The 21,129-nt window shown below is 41.5% G+C and overlaps 1 protein-coding gene across 1 annotated transcript in view; it reads right to left on the reverse strand.

The window, feature by feature from the left end:
* The window catches only part of Agbl1 (AGBL carboxypeptidase 1), a 659,915-nt gene that overhangs the window by 533,326 nt on the left and 105,460 nt on the right, over nucleotides 1–21,129 (reverse strand). Inside the window, exons 15-16 of the mRNA XM_050153973.1 lie at nucleotides 18,406–18,550; nucleotides 5,749–5,902 (exon numbers count right to left, since the gene is read on the reverse strand). Coding sequence (XP_050009930.1) covers nucleotides 5,749–5,902; nucleotides 18,406–18,550 — 299 coding nt within the window. The remainder of the gene's footprint in view (nucleotides 1–5,748; nucleotides 5,903–18,405; nucleotides 18,551–21,129) is intronic.

Here is a 21,129-nt window from a genome sequence, read left to right on the forward strand (position 1 = left end):
TGGGCATTTACAAGAAACGGCCAAGGGAACCAGCCTTGAGGAAGGAGGTTTTCATTGGGCCCCATAGTCACACTGATATTCTTAGGGTTTCTGAAAGAAAACTCAAGTGATAATCCTACAGAGCTGAAAGAAACCCCTCCACTGCACAAACCCCTCCTCCTGAAAGGTGAGTGGCAGCCATTGAACCAGAACCATGTTGCATCTGGGCTAAGCAACCCGCACCTGACGGAAGACAGCCCATGCTCTCCCGGGGAAGAAACAAGTGAGATAATTTAAGCTCACCTGGAGGGAGGCCTGGAGGCAAAGAACCCCGAGCCTCTGGCTCATTTGCTGTGTTCGAAATCAATACATTGCCTTCCATGGTTCACAGGAAGTTAAGTGGTTTTACTTCTGGATTACAGGCATGGTTAATTGCACTTTGGAGTAGATGCTGTTTACATTGTGTGGGATTGCTCTTATTTTACAGACCCGGAGATGGCATTTGTGCACCGCAAATGTGCTTACAGCCATGTGCAGATGGACAGCACTAACTGAATCCAGTACATTAAATATAATGATGATGCTAATCAGACTAATGAAGTTAGGAGGGAGATATGTTGGGGAGACCCCCTCCCCCTCCAGGAGAAACTGGAAGGGGACTGGAAGGTGGATATAATAAAGATACATTGTATGCAAGCATAAATGTTTCAAACAATAAAAAATATAACAAAAAATTTAATTATATGGCTGGCTGAGTTTGTAGACCCCCACAGACTCTACAGTCTCTATAGTGTGAGCTCTGTTGTGGGATGTGAAGGGTCTAAGGAAAGAACACAATCTATACCTTTTGCTCCTGTGCCCGGAACAGCGATGTAAGGAAGAGGAAAAGTAAATAAAATTCATTGTAAGCAGCAAGAGAGCAGGATATCTGGGGTTTCTTTACTATGAGTTGCCACAACAACTACTCTAAGTTCCTATTAAGTTACACACAAAGTACAAAGGGAAGACCCTGCTCAGAGAGTGAAGCCAGAATACTAATGCACAAAGCATGAGGAAGGAGTCAACAAGCTGGCTTTGTTTGTAGACTTCAGAGTCAAAATACCAAGGTTGGAAATCTGACACCGCCATTGGTCAAGGTACTGAACCTCCCTGAGTTGCACTTATCTTGCCTGTAGAATGGGATTTGCTGAAATTAATCCTTGAATGAAAGATAACAATCAGCCACTATGCTGACTCATTTTATGTTAACTGGACACAAGCTACAGTTAACTGAGAATAGAGAACCGCAATTAATAAAATATCTCCATAAGATGGCCCATAGGCAAGTCTGTAAGGTACTTGTTTGGATTAATGATGGATGTGGGAGGACCCAGCCCACAGGGGGTGATACCACCCCTGGCCTAGAGGTCCTGAGTTTATAAGAAAGTAGAATGAGCAAGTCATGAGGAGCCAGCCACTGAACAGCAGTCCTCCATGGCCTCTGCATTGCTCCCAGGTTTCTGCCCTGAGTTCCCGCTCGAGCATCCCTTAATGATGAACCATGATGTGGAATGGGCTGTAAGCTGAAATAAACCCTTTCCTCCCCCAAACTGCTTCTGATCAAGGTGTTTTATCAATGAAATAGAAACCCTAACTAAGATAGTCATATAACACACGCAATTCAGGGTGGGGGTTGTTTGTTGTGTTTGTTGTTTCTTTGTTTGCTGGTTGGTTTTTCTGTGAGTGAATGGGCAAAATGGGCTGGAATTCTTCTTGGAGGATCTGGAAAAATAAAATGATAATAGAGAAAAGTACCAGCCTTGCCTACATTTTAATTAACCTTGGATCATCTAGAATCAGATACACAATTTGCAAAACACACTGCAAAATGTCAATCCAGGGACCCTTATCAAAACTTGTTTATTTATTTATTTATTTACTATGGAGGCCCTGAACTTTTAAGTTTTTAATAGACACATAACATGTGCATATTTATGAGAAAGTGTGAGACTTCAGTATATTTACAATGAGCCATGATCTAAAAAAAATTTTTTTTTGATGTCTAAAGCACCTCAAACATTTAGCATGTCTTTAGGGCTGAAATATCAATACCCTCTCTACTGGCTACTTTCAACTATGACAATGAATCGCTAACAGCTGTGGTTATCTCTGAGCCATGGAACATTAGAACACTGCTTGAGTCTGTGTTAGTTTGTTTCTCCATTGCTCTCAGGAAACATTAAATGAAACTAAACTGGGAGTGAAGGGTTTACTTGGTCTACTGTTCTATGTCACAGTCCATCACTGAAGAAGCAGGCCAGGAACTCATACAGAGCAGGAACTAGAGGCAGGAATTGAAGCAGAGACCACAGAAGAATGTGTCTTAGTTGCTTGCTCCCCTTGGCTTGCTCAGTTTACTCTCTCATACAATCCAAGATCATCTGGGGATTGTTCACAATGGAAAGGGTCCTCCCATCCATCATGAACCAGTTAATGCCACCACTGTCCTCAGGCCAATTTTATGGAAGCAAATGAGGTTCCCTCTTGTCACCTGACTATGGTTTGGGTTGAGCTAACTAAAAGAATTACCAGCAGAGATTCTGAGTCTGTGAACTGCATTTTTAGCTTCCACACATAAATGAGATTATATGGTATTTGTCCTTCTGTGCCTGACTTGACTGACTGACAGTCAAGGCCTCAAATTTCCTTCCATGCTATCACAAATACCTGATAGAAACTATTCTTTTTAAGAATTTCAAGATGGTAAAGGTGGAGGATAGGCATCAAACAAAGTCATGGCTATTCTAAGCAGAAAAACATGTGAAAAAATACATTTATGTATTCATTTGTTTGTTTTACATCCCAACCCCAATTTTCCCTCTCCTCCTATTCCCTCCTCTCCTCCTCCCCTCTGCCTGCTCCCCCCCTCACCTACTCCTCCATTTCTCTTCAGAAAAGGGCAGATCTCCTGTGGATATTGACAAAACATAGCATATCAAGTTGAAGTAAGACTAAACACCTACCCATGTATGAAAGCCGGGCAAAGCAACCCAGTATGAACAATAGGGTATCAAAAGCCTGAAAAGGAGTCAGAGACAGTCCCTGCTCCCACAGTTGGGAGTCTCACAAGAAGACCAAGCTACACAGCTGTCACATATATGGTGAGAGCCTGGGTCAGTCCCATGCAGGCTTCTTGGTTGTCAGTTTAGTCTCTGTGAGCCCCTGTGTTCTTAGGTTAGTTGATTCTGTGGATCAGCTTCCGGTGTCCTCGACCCCTCTAACTCCTACCATTCCTTCTTCCCTCTTTTCAGCAGGCTTCCCCAAGCTCGGCCTAATGTCTGATTGTGTGTCTTCTACTTTGGTTCTACCAGTTGCTGGATGAAGACTGCAGATGGCAACATGAGGAACCAGGTGGGGTGGGGTGGGGTGAGAGTACTGAAAGAGTCAACTGGAAAGGGGGGGCATGTCAAGGTCAGATAAAAACCTGCGGCAAGGGAAACTCCCACGAATCTACAAGGATGACCCCAGCTAATATTCCTAGCAATTGAGAGTATGTAGCCTGAACTGGTCATCTCCTGCGACCAGGCAAGACTACCAGAGGAGAAACTGAGGAACCAAACCAGCCACATAACTTTCAACATACAGTCTGTCCTGCCTATGGGACATCCTGTGGGGATAAGGATGGTGTACAGTGAACAACCAATGACAGGTACAGTCTGAGACCCGTGCCTTGAGAGTGAGCCTATCCCTAACACTGTCTGGAGTGCCAGGACCCAGAGTCTGAATGGCCCAGAGACCTTTGATAGAAAATATGCATTTTAACTAACCACATAAATAGCAAGAAAAAAATCACTCTTATTTGACCAGATGATTGTACATCCCTAAAATCCAAACTCTAAGAAATAGGCCAATGATGTGGGAGTGTCATATATCAATCTGTTGATTTCATTGGTTAAGCAATAAAGGAACTCCTTGGCCCTGATAGGTTAAAAGATAGGTGGGAAGAGTAAACAGGAGGAAGAGGAAGTGAGGTCAGACTCTGCTCTGCTCCCGGAGAGACCGGACAGCTCTGCTCTCTGGAGCAGAGACACCATGATGGACGGAGGCTAGAATCTTCCCAGTAAGCGCACCTTGGGGTGCTTACACAGATGACTAGAAATGGGCTAAATTAATATGTGAGAATTAGCCTAGAAGAGGCTAGATAGAAATGGGTCAAGCAGTTAAATGAATACAGTTTGTGTGTTGTTATTTCGGGCATGAGCTAGCCAAGCGGCCGGAGTGTTGGGGACGCAGCTCCGCCGCTCCTATTTCAACAGCCAATAGAAGAAAAAGAGGATAAAGAGGAATAAGAGGATAAGAGGAAGAGGAGGAAGAACGATGAAGAAGAAGGAGGATCAGAAGAGGAGGAGGAAAGATGAAGAAGGAGAAGCAGGAGGAGAAGGAAAAGGAGGAGGAGGAGGAGGGGGAGAAGAAGAAGAAGAAGAAGAAGAAGAAGAAGAAGAAGAAGAAGAAGAAGAAGAAGAAGAAGAAGAAGAAGAAGAAGAAGAAGAAGACAACGACGACGACTAATTATAAGGGCTGATTTCTACATGCTATTTATACGATTAACCAAAATATTTTTCATGTATCTTGTATGTTCCCCTCCTAAGAAACAGAAGTTGTAAAACATAGACTTATAGATATCTACTTTCTAAAATAAGTAATTACCCAGTGAAGATTGCCCTGGATTACTACTTCCAACTCCCAGGCTCTGCTCATCAGCCAAGTAAAGGGTTCTGTGGCTGCTAAGAAATTGCTCTTAAATGCATAAAGCACATAAGAGGGTTGTTTTTAAAAATCCCTTACTATTCATTAAAGCATTTTAGGGCCTTGTTAATTCAGATGGGACAATCAGTTGTTGATTAGCCAGGTTGTTAAGCGTCCACTGTCAGACGCTGATGGGATGTGAGAAATTACGTTTTGTATCTACCCAAGAGTCACCTGAACACCATTAGCACTTCATCGGGTAAGACGGGATTTTCTGGGGATAAATTAGCTTGGCTTTTATTCTCCAGTCCTTTCTTTCATCTTCCAAATTTCCTTGCATTGCAAATCATTCCTCATTCTCTTTTGTTTCTCTTGCCTCGGTGAGACATGAAGCTCATTGGTAAAAAGTCAGTGGCACATATATTTGGGACTCTAGTATTAAGGGGCACCGTGGATCTGTATTTGGGGGGTGTCTGTGTCAACCATATATCTGAAAGGCTACATAAGTATTCACATGTGAATTGATGTCAATGTTCCTACTGCGCTCTTGATTTGGTTTTGCTTTGATGTCAAGGTTTTTTGCTATATCCTCTTAACATCCTCAGACATTCAGATACAGGTACTCGGGTTACCAAGAGAATTCATCAACCAGGGCTCAAAGATTCTGTTTCCTTCCTTCCCATACTGACTGGCTGAGAGTCACAGTGCAACAGCGAAAATGGAGACAGTAGAGCCTGGATTAGAGATTGGAAAATGTGATTCAGGGGCCTGGTTCTGTCTTCAAAGAGGAAGTCACCGTGCCTGGTGATTTGCTCTGTATTCTAGCAGGTCATTTCCTATCCCAGACAGTTAACAATTCATTTTCCCCATCCTTTCACAACAGAATGACATCAGCATTTACTCTTTGTGTCAAATCAAGAAGACTCAGTGATGTATTTCTATCAAGACAGACAAGTCTGCAGTCTAAAACAGAAGGAGCATTACCAAGACTTCAGAGGGGCCTCTCAGCCCAGCTTTCAAGAAGAGGATCATAATTCTACTCACGGAACTGCTCCAGATGCTTGGCACTGTTAGATTCAGGAAAGGCAGTGATAGTCACCAACGGACATGGATTCCCTCCCAGCGTCTGGCAGAGACTAGCTTGCCGGAAGTAGACTTGCCTGGGATCAATGCTTCTCTCCAGAATTTGAAGGTGAGTCTAGAACAGAAACAAAACAAGCATGCATAGCATTAACACTTACCCAACAGCTCAAACAGGAAAGTATCTTACACTCACTGAATCTTGCAGTTTTTTAAAGTATTTATGCCAACCCAATCTTCCTGATGTATGTAGAGTGATGAGAGGCTGTTGTTAGTTTGCTGAGGCTGAACAGACAGCGTTGTCCTGACGTGTATCTGCATAATGGATTCATTTGCAAATTACTCTGTAAGAAAGTAAGGACATAAAATCTTCTTCCCATCACCACAGCATAGTTACCATAAAGACTGAGAATACCCAGAACATGGGAGATCGTGAAACCATGAGTCCTGGAAGCATAGAATATAGCTAGTCCAGGCACTAAGAGAAAGCTATGAGCATCTCAAAAGAAAACAAAAAATAATTTACCTATGGGATGCTAAGATAACAGAAAACTGGCTAATAACAAATAACTAGTGGAAAGCACAACATTACACACACAAAAAAAAAAATGAAACAAGGACACCTAGTTAACAACCTTGAAGTTAACAGCTTCTGATATTTTCACTCACCAAAACAAAAGTACTGGTTATAAACATGCTAGAGATGCCTTGTGGCCCCCATCTAGTTACAGTGACCTCAACAACCAGAGAGAGAACAGGACATTGGTGGGCAAACATAATCCAGCTTAAGATACAAAGTTTTAACTGCAATCAGCTAGGTGTCAACAGAGAGAAGAAACAAACTACTTTTTCCCTTAATGACTGAGCCTGCTAGGCAAATCTCACACACACACACACACACACACACACACACACACACACACACACACACACACCAGGACTCATGGCTTCCCCAGGCTGATTCAGTGCCTACAAACTCATCATGGTTTTTCTGGCCATGCTGTTCCATCACAAACAGTGAGAGGATCAGAGAAAGCTGCTCTGGGAAGTCCAAGGACCTCAATCAAGTCCTCTCCATACTTTCTGACCACTTGCCTTGTTTGCATTCTTTCCAATAGATTAAGTTTTTCTTGGTGAACCCTGACCTCATGTCTAGTGTTTTTGCTTATTATTCTAAACCAGATAGCACTGCCCTTCTTGGGACACAGTCACACTTGGACCTGTAATTGAGTCTGTTTTTAAAGTGTGTGTTTTACTGTGGGTACCTGTCAGTATGTGTATCTACATGCACACACAAATTTCTTGGCTTATGTTTTCTTTCTGTACAACTAGATGCCAGAAGAAATGAATCACTGCTTAGAGATTGATAGTCAAAATGATTTTAATCCAATTGCCCTGCATCTGTCAAGTTTCTGATCATGAGTGGCTAAACAAGGGTTAAACCAACACAACTATTGAAAAACTGGTTTCTAAATAATAATATGACTTTTATAAAAATGAAAGCAAAACAGATACACAAAAGAGGGGTAAATCAAAACAAAATAGCAATTTTTTTCAGTGCACACACACCCACATAGCAATATTTGATTCCTAAAAATAAAAAGCATTAAGCATCAATCAGGAAAAAAAGCATCAAACAGGAAAGCCAAGTGAGAAATAGGTGCTTGGGTCATACTGTGTTCAAACTCTGACTATGGCTTTGTAGAGACTTAAATAAATACTTAGCCTTCTCATGACTCAGTTTTTTATCTTTGAAGTATGTACTAAAATAATATTCCCTACTCCATGCAGTGGTTGCTAAACTTCAGGAATTAAAAAAAAAAGTGTCAGAAAAGCATATGTGGCCAAGTGGCACAAGCTTATAGTCCCAGCACGTTGGGAGGCTAACAATTTCAAGACCTGCCTGGTCTACAGAGTTCAAAGTCAGCCTGGGGAATGCAACACGACTCTATCTCAAAATAAAAAATTTTGAAAAGGATTTTTTTTTGAGATTCTAATATAATTAAATCATTCCCCCCACACTTCCCTTTCCTCCTTCCAAACCCTCCCATATACCCCTTTTTGCTCTTTTTCAAATTCATGACCTCTTTTTTCAATAACTGTCATTATGGACCTGTAGTAAGATAAATAGATCAACAGACAGACAGACAGACAGACAACTGATAGCTAGAGATAGATAGATAGATAGATAGATAGATAGATAGATAGATAGATAGATAGATAGATGGATGGATGGATGGATGGATGGATGGATGGATGGATGGATGGATGGATGGATGGATGAGACGAGACTGTTAGGAGATACATTCTCACAAAAAAACCTTTCTGACCCTCTCTGGTTTTTACAATCTTCCCACCCCTTCTTCCCACAATGATCCCTGTTCCTTAGGTGTGGGAGCTGTTTTATAGATGAGTAATTTGGGATTTGAGCCCACAACTCTGAATTTTGGTTTGTTGTGGTTTCTTTAATGGTCTCTGTCTGTTTCAAAAAGAAATTTACTTGGTATGAAAACTACAGTTGTTGGGCTAGACCCTGGAGAAGAGTGTGCAGGACCTGGCTGGGGAGAGAGGTGGGATGAAGTGGGTTTTGTTTTTTAATGTTTTATATTTTTGCCTAAGGCGGTGGCTCAGAGGTAGAATGCTTGCCTAGCATGTGCAATTCCCTGGACTCAATTCCTAGTGCTGAACATAAAAAGTAATGACCTAAAATAAAATGAAAAATAAAAACAAGGTCTGGAGAGATGGTTTCATGGTTAAGAGGGTATACTGCTATTGCAGAAGACACAAGTTCTATTCTAGCACCCATGGAAAAGGCTTCACAGGTCTAACACTCCCTTCTGCACCCCCATGGGCAACTGCTCTCATGTGTACAATGCCCTGTATAGACACATGTGCATATATAACATTGCTTAATTGTCATGAAGGAACACTCAATGTGATCTGCTATTGTTGGTGAAACAATATTAACTTCAACCACGTTATCTTTAATAACTAAACCTGAAGCACTGGTGGTATGTAAACACTCAAAATTTGGGGAAACGACTCAAAATAATGTTCATGCTGCACATAAAAACAAAAGATAGGCTACAGCGAACCGCAGAAATCAACAGCTACTCCAATGACAGCCATAACCAAATATGTTGCAAGTAAAAATGGGCTAAATCAGTCTTATTAAATGACAGGAACATTCAGATTACTGTTTTTAACATCCTAACGCATGTTGTGTACAAGAGGTGTTTTGGAAAGCAGCTCTGTATATATGAGAAACACTCCTAAATTATCTCTTTATTTTGTTTGCCCGTACTCTAACATTTTAAGGGAGAAATATTGGATCTAAGAGGAGACGTAAACATAAATTAGAGTAGGCAAGGCAACAGTAATATATGACAAAGTCATATTCCAGATCAAGTGCATTAAATGGGATTTTAAAATCTTATTTTGATAAAGGGCACAATTCACAACGAACATATAAAACTCATAAATCTTAAGAATCAAATAACATAGCTTTGAAATATATAACACGAAACAGCAGAAAAAGAAAAATGATACTAGCAGTGAGTGGGAAATGGTAAAACTGCTTCACAGCTTTGGGTAAACACAAGTGGCACAAACCACTGAACAGTGTTGCCGCTACATGGTTGTCTTAACGGGGAACATGGTTTAGTTAATTATTCTCAAACATCCATGAAATTGGAATATCAATTAGTCATATATGAGGTTATTAAAATTCACTACATTTCAACAAAAAGGAAAATGACATAAACCACATTTCCTGATCATTATTAAGAGAAATTAGAACTAAGTTAAAAATGGTTTGAAAATAGCAAAAAAAAAAAAAAATGGAACAACTGATTGGGAAATAGAAAAACATTTTCCTAAGAGAAGCTTGATGTGGGGTGTCCTTCTGTATATGTGTTGCTTTTATTGGATAATGAATAATTGTCATTATTATTGGATAATTGGCCAGTGGCTTAGTAGAGTAAAGCCAGGCAGGAAATCTGAACAGAGATTTAGAGAGAGAGAGAGAGTAGGCAGAGTCAGACAGATGCCATGTAGCTGCCAGAGGAGAAGAACCTGGAATCTTTTCAGGTAAGTGATAGCCTCATGGCAATACACAGATGATTAGAAATGAGTTAATTCAAGATGTAAGAGCTAGCTAGAAAGACACCTTAATCATTGGCCAAACAGTGTTGTAATTAATATAGTTTCTGTGTGATTATCCAGGTCTGGATAGCTGGAAAATGAATGAGCAGCCTCTGCCTACAAAATGGCATCCATACATTTGGGCCTAACCCGTGTGGCCAGCCACACACTCTGGTCCCAGTGCTTGTATGCCCACTCAGGATTAGGAAGAAAGTAGCTGAGAGCATGCCTGCTGCTCAGCACCGCTACCTGGGAAAGCAACTGGATGGGTCTGCAAGGCATGCACAGGCAGGAAAACAAGATGGATTCCTGCTGCCATACAGAGAGGCATTTCCAGGCCACGCAGTATGCTGCATGGCGGATTTAGCTTTTACTCAGATAAAAAGGGTTTATCTGCTTCATGGTGCTTCCCAGAGTTGAGGTGGTGAGCACAACTCCCATTGAGCACTCCCAGAGCTGGTGGTAAATGTACCTCCACCATATTGAAAGGCCAAGAGAGGTGGAGCCAATATATCCAGGGCTGCTACAACCACACTGCTTACCATTTTAAAATGCTTCTTGTCAGAAAAGGATTTCAGACACACAATAGGACAGATTCAGTCACAAAAGGCTTTTAAATGAGACATAATGTGTTTAAAAATGTACATAGGTTTGGGAGAGAAAGGCGTAAGAGTATAGACAGTTATAAAAAGAAGTAAAGTCTTTAAGGAGACAGTAAAAGTAATATAAATGAGTACAGACAGTCATAGATTAAAGGAGTAAAGGAAAATAAGCCAAGTAAAGATGGGAAATACACAGAGAGTCTAGATTATGTCTGCTTTTGGCAGCACCAAATACTTCAGAGAGGTAGAAGGGCATTAAAGAAACATGTTATAAAATTTGCCTTCAATGTGGCAAGGCTAGCCATTTAAGTAAGAAACTGCTCTTGCATGGACTACTTGATGGCATGCTGTTTGAACTGGTTATGCAGGACCCACAAAAAAGTGACTGCTGAACTTTCCAAAAAGTGGGATGGTCCTTGGGGGTTTCTGCTTCATGAAAGGAACTGCCAGACATTCTGCAGGACACAGAACAAAGTGACTGACAAACTTTGCTATACAAGGCATAAGAAATCTTCAAATTTCGTGCTTCACTGAAAAATTTGCCAGATACTATGGGCCTGTAGGCTGAAGATGGTTGCCCCAATGTTACAGAAGAACTTTGGGTGTCTGTCCAGGCAGCAAGATGTCTCTGTCAATTATAGAACTTTGGAAGTTGCTTATAATGAACTTCCTGTTTACTTAGGTAATAATATATCCTTCTGAAGTCTTTGAAGAGTTGAAGAGAGATAGTTATAGTTTTTCTTAGTTATGATAAAGGATAAATTAGATTTAAAACTTTAGACTCACAAAGATAGGATAAATGATTGAGTATTTTCCTTAATTTTCCAAATGTAAATGGACAAAATATTGTAATTATAATTCTTGCTTGATAACTGTTTTGTATATGTAATTTTACTGTGTTAAAGTTAAAAACCTTCCTTTTTATTTAGACAGAAAAGGACAGATGATATAGGATGCCCTTCTATATATGTGTTGCTTTTATTGGCTAATGTAGAAAACTGTTTTGGCCAATGGCTTAGCTGATTAAAGCCAGGCAGGAAATCCAAACAGAGATATAGAGAGAGAGTAGGTAGAGTCAGACAGATGCCACGTAGCTGCTGAAAGAGAAGGACCCGGAACCTTCCTGGTAAGTCATAGCCTCATGGCAATACACAGATTAATAGGAATAGGTTAATTCAAGATGTAAAAGCTAGCTAGAAATATGTCTGAGTCATTGGCCAAACAGTGTTATAACTAATATAGTTTCTGTGTGATTATTGAGGTCTTGGCAGCCAGGAAATACAGAGCCTTATTAAGAAATTTATATTCCAAAAAGTAAACCAGTCTTAGGTTATTATTCCAAGCCCTGGTATGAGAGTTAGATGTGTCAAGATGCAGATTAATATTCAGGTATTTGCTTAGTATTTGCAAAAGCAAAGAACCTTCCCTGAAGCCTTTCCCAAAGTGCATTCAGTGGAATGCTAATAAATGCTGGACTATCCAGTGAGCTGGAGGAGGTGAGTCATTCATAGCTCAAACACAGGAAATGGTGAGTTAAACAATATGAAAATATCTTCACGACATGGAACTTCTCAGCTCCTTTACTATGTACACATGTACTGTGAGTGCCAAGAATAAAGACCAGTGGCCCTCAGCGCTTCATGAATCTATATGGTCACTAGACTCCTTTTTTCTATAAAGATTTCGGGGAGGGGCTTGCAAAATAGCTCACTGGGTAAATGTGCTTGCTGCCAAGCCTGAAGACCTGAGACCCCAAGAATCACATGATAGAAGGTGAAAACCTCCAAGTTGTTATCTGACCTCCACATGTAAGCGATAGATAGTCCATGTGAGTACATGTGTATATATACACACACACTAAATAAATAAAACATTACTGTAATTTAAATTTAAAGATTTAGGAATTTGGAGTGCTCCAGAATACACTTTGGGAAATTTTATTGTACAAAATTGTTCTGTGCATCAAACTCTATCTTTCATTTGTTTCTCACTTCATTATAGCCACAAGGGTCCTCCCTGGGATGGACTGGGATGATTGACAGTCTGTCAAGGAAAAGCAGTGATTATCTTTTTGTGTTACAACTAACTCACAGAAATCTAGTCCATGATACCAAACAACAAAATAATTAATGACATGACAGGGTTGCAGTTCAGCTCGGTGTGGGAGAACATCGGCTTGTCAAGCCTGCAGGAGACCCTGGCTTTACTAGGTGGCACTACCGGGTATCATAATGATGTATTAACAATTAAATCCAGGTTTCAAAGCTCAGGTATGGGAGGCGAGTTCAGATTCCCATTTGTCTATAGAAGTCATCAAATACAACTGCTTGTGAGGCAGAGGACAAAGACATTATCGTGCCAGGGAACTTGTCGTTCCCAGGGTGCTTCAGCTTGCTGCCCACCAGCAAACGCAGAAGTGACAGGCCTGAGCTCTGTTCATTTGTATTTCATGTGTAATTATCACTGGCATTACAACCTTCCAAATGCCTGGTATACATTCACTTAAGCTCATTCCCATAAACCCTGATTTTCCCATACCCATCTCCCACACATCTCAATCAAATATTTGTCCCTTTGGACCTATCACCTATGTGACACCTCCAGCTCCAGGGGGGGGTGGGGGGGGATTATTTTGGTTCTAGTCACAGGGGCAATGACGAATAGACAACCAATAAAAAGATTCTGTGGCTTTCCTTTTGCTCAAATGACTTCATCTCGATCTCTAGCTGAATGCTTCCACCTCGGGTCCAGAAAGGCTTTCTTAATTGGATATTGTTGGGATCCTTGATGGGAGAAGCAGGGCCCATGAATGCAAGTGCCAAGTGATGCTAATTGCAGCCCTGTGGAAGCCACAGGGGTGGCTTTCTTTGTGAAAGTGGCACTGAGTTCAAAGAAATTGCTGCCACCCCAGAGAGGCTAGCTTCTTAAAGAGAAAGGCCCGTCTGCAAGGAGATCAAGCAGATAACCTTAGCCTGCGGGCTCCGTCCTGAGCTTCTCCACAGACTCCTTGGCTTTCTCAAAGTTTCCACAAAAGCCATTCCCTGACCCTAGCAGGCTGCTCTGCTGATGGCCACTTACAAAGTGGGAAGCACTGCACTCAGGAAAATCATCTTTTCTTGTTGTGATCCCCTAAGAACTGCACTTTCCGGTGCCCTAATTTAGGGAGAAAAAAAAAAGCCCACCCCTAAGGACATGGCCTATTTTATTTTTTGCCATGCTTACTTCACTCGGCACTTCAATACACTCAGCAGATAATCAGAAGGTCTCATCACAGAAACAAATGACATCTTTAAGTAAAAACCTAAGCTGGAGAGCACACCAGAAGTCCCAGACAAGCTTTAGCCAAGTGCCCATCTGATGAAACCAGTCGCCCTAGCTTAAAGGGACCCACCTTTATCCTGTTCCTGTGATGTTGCTGATGGGAGGGAGAGTACCTAGTGAACACCTGGCAAACACCTAGGAAACACCCTACCACCAAGAGATATCCTCACACTCTGGGAATTTACTCTAAGAACAAGGCAACATTTACCATCTAGAAAGAGAAGAGGCCTTTAATATCCCTTATCCATTAAAAAGTCAAGATAATAAGTAATCACTATGATGAGGACATCATTAGCCTTGTATTTATTTCCTTGTGCTCTTCAGTTTGATCTTTAAATATTTTCCATCCTGGTAGAGATTATGGAATGGGCAGCCAATGACTCTAACAGGGAAAATGGTTATCATAGAAACCACATCAGTGCTCGAATGGTTACCAACTAGAATTGATTACTGAGGTAGGCACTTTTAAACTTCCATCTATCAATGATCTTAAATTCATAACAACCTATATAGCAGTGGCATTTTGCTTCCATTTTACAGGTGTGAAAATTAAGTTAGGGAGAAATGTACAACTTTATACATCGTTACAAAGCAAGAAAACAGAGCCTAGAGTCATTGATGGCAATCTGACTTTTGAAAATTGCTTTTATATTGTGACTCTCAGGGTGTGTGCTTTCCTGGGAAGATGTCACAAGACACATCTACTCCCCCAGAGTAATGCATGGTATGGACAGACCAGACAAGTGATTCTTGCCCAAAACCAGCTTGGTGGACCAGTGAATTTGTTGGGGCTACTTACAGATGTATGGGTGACTCAAGGTTGGGGTACCACTGAAGAGTAACCCATCTCAGTCAGCCTTCAATTTCTTATACACCCCCAAGACCACATGCAGTAAGTGGGTGACAGAGTGAAGACGCATCTCGCGAAAGGGAATGGTGGCTCTCCATTTTGATGAGGGAACTAACAGCCTTTTTACTAGTGCATCATAACCCAGGTGGCCCGTTGTTGCTCTTACTTTCTTGCCTTGACTGTTGGCCAAGATGGTCTATAGCCACCACAGCAACTACTTCGTGACCACCTATGTCAATGTCTCACCTGGAGGGAACAGTTCCACCACAACAGCTCCAGACACCTGACTTGTTTTTTCTCTCTTTTGGCAAAATCCTGTCCTTCCAACATACCTTGGGTCCTTCATGTCCTCTATCTTGATAGCAAGACCCTACATCAATATTGGCCTTTTATTTTGGCCCATACAAATCTGGGTCTCTGCCAGTTGGTTTTATGACAACACTGATTTATAGTTTGTTGGTTGCGGCTTTGCTCTACCATGTGGAAGTCGCCATGTCCTATTTGATGTCTCTGAAACTCTTCAGTTGTCCTGAACCCTTTATAAAATGGAAGATATGTACATATGAAACTCTTCTCTTTTCTCCCTCCTGTCTCCACACTACACCTTCTTTCTCTTTCCCTCCTCTTTTTCTCATCTCTGAAGATGCCAGTAACATTTTCTTCACTAAGTATTTGTATCAGGGAAAAGAAAAGCAAAAATCTCTGCTCCACTAATCTACCCCTTACAAGCTTTGTTAAGCTCTCCCAATATAGGAATCCCACTAATGCCAACCTTCCTTATCTCTTGCCAGCCTAGGCAGATAGAAGTTCTCAATGGCCTTCCATCTCCTTACCTCCTAATCCACCCAAAACTGTCTGGGAGTCTCATCTTCAGGCAGCACCACTGCTCCATATAAACCACCCATGCTGTCATATCAGTACTTTAACCGTCAATACATTCTCATCTTGCTTCCTCTGTGGCTGGGTGATGACTGCAGACTCACTCTTTTCTCTTCCCAGAATTCTCCTGTTCTTGTCACCCCTCCTCTACTTCCGGCTTGGTTGCCCCAACTACATTTCCTGCCTGGCTTCTGGCCAATCATCATTTTATTAAAATATAAGTAACAAATCTTTACAGAGTACCAGACCATTGTCTCACAGCAGGTATGTTTCTGCTGACTATAGAAGTTTGAGAAAGTTTAATAAGAAGAAAAATGTGCCCGGAGTGGCTTCTTTCTCTTAAATGAGAATAGGATTAAAAAAAGATAATCTGTTACCTGAAAAGTGAAAAAGATAATCTCAGTTTTGGGTGTCACATTTCCAAAGAGTGATGGTCTTTGTGGTTCAGTCTAAAGGTCAGAAAAGCAAAACAGCCAGCCACTGGCTCTTACCTCTACCTCAGTCCAAAATGGGAATCATGTCTCCAGAAACCTGTGTGTGCGAGCTCTCTCCCCCATCTTATATTCCTCTCTAGTGCTGGATTAAAGGTGTGCACCACTAACACCCGGTTTCTATGGTAAACTAATGTGGCTACATGGTTTAAAGGTGCATGTCACCACTGTCTGGTCTATAAGACTGATCAATCAGTACAGTTGTTTTACTCTCTGAACATCAGGCAAGCTTTATTTATTAAAATACAAACGAAATATCACTATATATCTACATCTATCTCTTCTTCTCTATATATGTACACATCTATCATCTATAATCTATCTGTAGCTATCTTGCCTCTATCTACCTATCTATGTCTTTCTCCATCTCTTCCCTCTAAGAAGGGTTTTCTTTACTGGTGTTTTTGTCTTCCTTAAAGATAAAATTCTTTACCCCTTGATCCCAATCTGTCCTCAGTTTTCTGTAAGTTGTTAGGCATTAAATCCTGTACTCTAATTAAAGAAGCCTCTAGAAAACAAGGGGCCCAGAGGCTGGAAGTAAGATGGAAGCCTTATTCCAGTCTCTGAACCAGCTTATAGACACTCCCAAAGAGTCTATCAGAGCATCCTGAGATAAGTGCTAGACCATGTGTGATTTAAATAAATAAATAAATAAAACCTTGAGAGCATTCAGCTGAGCCATTATAGAACAACGATTTCTGATAAAATCCTTGAGTTGATGATTTAAGCTCAGCTATCAGATATATCTGTATCTTCAGAAAACTCAATGACGATATATACTTATAAAACTTATCAACTGAATTTTTAGCAACTATGGCATATAATAGCAAGCAATGACACTGAACTGATCCCAGAGCAGAAAAGTCCACTGGATTTATTCCATGCTTCTACAGTACAGCAGAAAGGCCACAGGGATTAGCATGAAAGCTCTATGTTCTGCTCCCCACTTTGCCGCTAACCCAGAGAGCAGACTTCTCAACCTCAGTTTATGCATCTATAAATGTGACAAGTGTATCAGAGAATCTCTCAAACTCCTTTAAATGTTTTATAGTCACCTCTATCAAGGGCCTCCTCAGGGTCCAAGGAAGTCTAACAAATGTGCATTTTGGGGGGCAGGAGTGTCCTAGACTCATGTCTCTTCTTCCAGTGGAAAAAGCAAACAGTTGGGCAAAAGTGCATCTCCTTCCCCAGGAGATATAGTTCATATGCAGGGCTTCACAATCAAGACAATACCAACATGGGAAGACATGCATGAATCCTGCCTGTTGTGAGTCCCCAAAGGCAGCAAGCATGTCTTGCAACAGGCATGAGCTGTTTCAGCATAGTGTGAGACGTGCATTCCTTAGACTAACTTCTTGAGCTCTCTGAGGGTGTACACAAATAATACTAGTTGTGTTTCTTCTGCAATCTGGAAAACAGTAAAAATATCTCTGCAGGCAAGACAACATATGGAAGGGGGGACAGCTGCAGTCCTTGAAGATCTTAGCCAAGTGGTTTAAGTGTGCCTGCTCCGTGAGAAGATTTTTATTTATACCAAAGCATTCTTTTTGAATGGTTGTTATCTTGTCCTTTTCTTTATTACAGCCTTAAAATGAAAATGCTCAACCTCCAGGCTAAATGCTCTATACAGGTATATACATAATATTGTGAATATGTCAGTAGGATGGTGTATTAACACACAGAATAAAAGCATTTTGTAGAAGATATTGTAGCTCGTTGTTCCAGAGGATAGTCATGAGACAGCTAGGGGAAAGTATAGTCTGCTAACTTTTGGAAATGATAGGAAAGTACATGGTCTAGGCATAAGTTTACACCAAGTTGTCTTATGAATAATTTTATAGGGGATTATGTAACTGTGAGTCTGGCTTATGCTGTACTCGATACATAAATAATCATGGCCACACTGGACAATCTAATTCTGATTCACAGACACAGAATCTCTCTCCTGCCATCTACCTCTCTTGTCTAGTAAGGAATCCTTTGCCGCACCTCTACCCACTTTGACCCTAATTCATTGCCCATCTGACAACTTCATCCCTACTTGTGAAGTTACTAGAGAAAGAGCCCCTAAAAGATGACCCCAGCTCCTACTCTCAACCAGTAGACAACTTGAGGCTTTAGAACAACACTGATCGTGACCCATCTAGGTGCTCCAACCAGGGAAGGACAGAGGACACAAAAGTCAAGGTAGTAACAACAAACATCACTGTCTTAGAAAGGCAATAACTCCCCTCTCCCTGGCTCACCCCTGAGGCCAGGATCTCTGGAATGTTCCCAGAGAAACCTCTGAAAGCCCTTTCTCTCTTGCCAGGGTAACAGTGTGGTAGGACATTACCATGAGGGTGGAGTAGGTGTAGGGATAGTGATAGGCCAGGTAGCAGGCGTCCTCATCGTGGGGAAAGGCGACAGTGAAGGTGAGGGTGTAATAGCGCTTCCCGGACGCTCCATCCACGGCAGCTGCAGATGGACGGTAGTGGTTTCTAAAGAAAGAAAGGAAGGAGCAGCATGAGGATGAGTGAAGATGAGGATGGGATGAAGATGCAGATGGGGTGGGAAGGCCCCGTGAGTTCTACCTGGCATAAACCTCCTGTGTTACATATTGACAAGTGAACAACTCTTCGATGACAAGGAGCACTCGTGGCTCCAGGCAAGTGAATCCACTGGCAGCTCAGGCATCAGTTCAGCCACACGCAAGCTTGACCCAGTATCTCCCATTTGTGATATATATATACTATGGCTTCCCTTGCTGCATCTGCAGGTGAGCGCTACCTAGTCACTGTGCTGGGAAACAGAAGATGGTGTAAACAATTCTGTTTCACCTTGTCCTATAGAGGATATCCAACCAAACTTTGGTTCCCCAGTCCTTGTCACTCTGCACAATCATGTTAGCTATAGCTGATTCCTTTCCTTTTGTTTTATTTTGCTATGTCATGTCCAAAAGCTGTATTTTGTTGCGCGTTGCCCCTCCTCTAGGCATGCTCTTCCTGCCCCTTCTTCTGTGGTATTCCATGCGTTTTGGAGGGAGTGATAAAGATATCCCATTCAGAGATGAACACAACCACCATTTATTCTTGGTGCTTTGGCCATTAATGAGTCTCTATATTAACTTTCTTCAGCTATAATTATAAGCTTCTCTGGTGAAGGTATAATATAGCGCTAAACTATGGAAATCAATCAGCATGCAGCTCACACTTTCTGTGCCTGACAAATGGATTTATAGCTATCACTACTAAACTAATGCGCGAAACAATCCCACACCAGTTTGGATTTAAAGGGGTAATTATTTTAGGGGTAAAACTTACAAAACACCAACCGTCAGGAAAGGAGTCTAGTCGCTGAAGGAAGAGCCAGAACCAAGCGAGCCCAGACTTGCCACTCTTTTCTAAAGAGAAATAGACGACGCCCCAGTGGGCTGGTCTTTCAGCGGCTATTGGCTGAAGTGCCTAAGGTGCTTCCCGCAGCACTAAACATTGAATTCCATCTCAAGAGTCACATATGTCCTCTTTTGTTACTACTATAATAAATCATTGTGCAAATGAAGAAATGAAAACTTGGAAAAACTAGTTGACTTTAAAGCAAAGAAGTGCCTGATACAGGATTTGAACTCAGATTTCTCCAGCGGCAAAGACTGTTCTTTTCACTGCACAGTAAGTTCTTACCAAAAGAAAGCCTTTGTCATCCCAAAGGTGACTCTACTTCTGAAAGCTTGAGAAGGCACATTTACCTTTGTCAGAGATGAAGGAGCAATTTCGCTACTTCAGAGAACAGAATCAAAGTAAATTGCCCCCAGAAGTGCATTCCAAGAAATGTTTTCCATACACGCTGCCAGTTACATTCGCATTTCGCCTGTTGATGTTGAGACAGCTGTACAGGCTTCCTTGAGAAATGTTATCAGCCAGGCTGCATGGTAATGCAAAATACACATAACACCAAAGACGCAAGTTCACCTTTGACGTGACATTAGCTTGTTGCCTCGTTGTGAGATTTTAGGATTTGGGGTGAGAGCGAAGGAAAAGACAAGGAAGAAAGAAATTACTATTTGTGTGTTCTTGTAAAACATAGAAACTGGCTGTTCTTTTCTGCTTTTAGCTGCCTTCTTGCTCTCCTTACCACCACTAAGCAGAAAAAGGCAGTCGTGCACGAGAAAAACTAAGAGCACACTATCATATTTCCTGTGCTGTTTGTGATGTTTCGATTTTTATAAAACTAGGGGCAGGCGCATGAGAGGTTGTCAGGCCTTCTGATGACAGCCCAGTACTTTTCTTACTTCAGCTTCTGTCTGCATGACAAGCTTGAGCCTTTAATTCCAGGAAAAAGAAGATTACCCCCCCCATAACAAATCAGGTCCAAGCGACTGTCCCATACGACATCTAAATCACACTAATGGTGTCTATTTCCCATGCACTCAGAGAGACAGTTTTAAAAGAGTACCTTTCCCCATGGTCTTATTGAGATCTTGAGATCTAATTGGGTCTGTTTTTTCAGATTTCTCCAAAGTTTTGAAGTTTCTCCAAAAGCTGAGACTGTGGTTATTAGAGAGTATGCACAGAAGCAGATGGCGCCAGAAGGCATGGGAGGCACATGTGTTCTGTCTTTATTTGCTTTCTGATTGGACTTGCAAGGGCTCTGATGAAAAAGGCACACTTTCTTTCTGTCTAGCTGAATAACAAATAGGTACTGGTCAGTTCCAACTCCTAACCAAGAGAAATGAGCCAGGGACAGTGCATTAAAGCATGAAAGAGCGTCCAATCTATAAATAATATACACGTGAGTAAGCAATTGCACACGCACACATGCGTGCACGCACACACACACACACACACACTCATGAAAACAGGTAGAAACACGATCCAATGCCTAAAATCACCAGGTTCTTTAATTATAAACAGTGGGGAGAGAATCAGCATCTTGATTTGAATATAATAAACATACATAAGAACCATTTGTAGCCATCTTATTTGGCAATGGCCTTACTGTTTCATAGGTCTGACTGTGAACTATGAAGAAGAGTAGTTGCCTGCAGCCTTACGAATTAAGGCTTTGTAGGTTGATCCCTATA

Source organism: Alexandromys fortis, unplaced genomic scaffold (assembly GCF_014885135.2).
Source record: "Alexandromys fortis isolate MF-2015 unplaced genomic scaffold, M_Fortis_MF-2015_v1.1 scaffold_86, whole genome shotgun sequence".
NCBI lineage: Eukaryota > Metazoa > Chordata > Mammalia > Rodentia > Cricetidae > Alexandromys > Alexandromys fortis.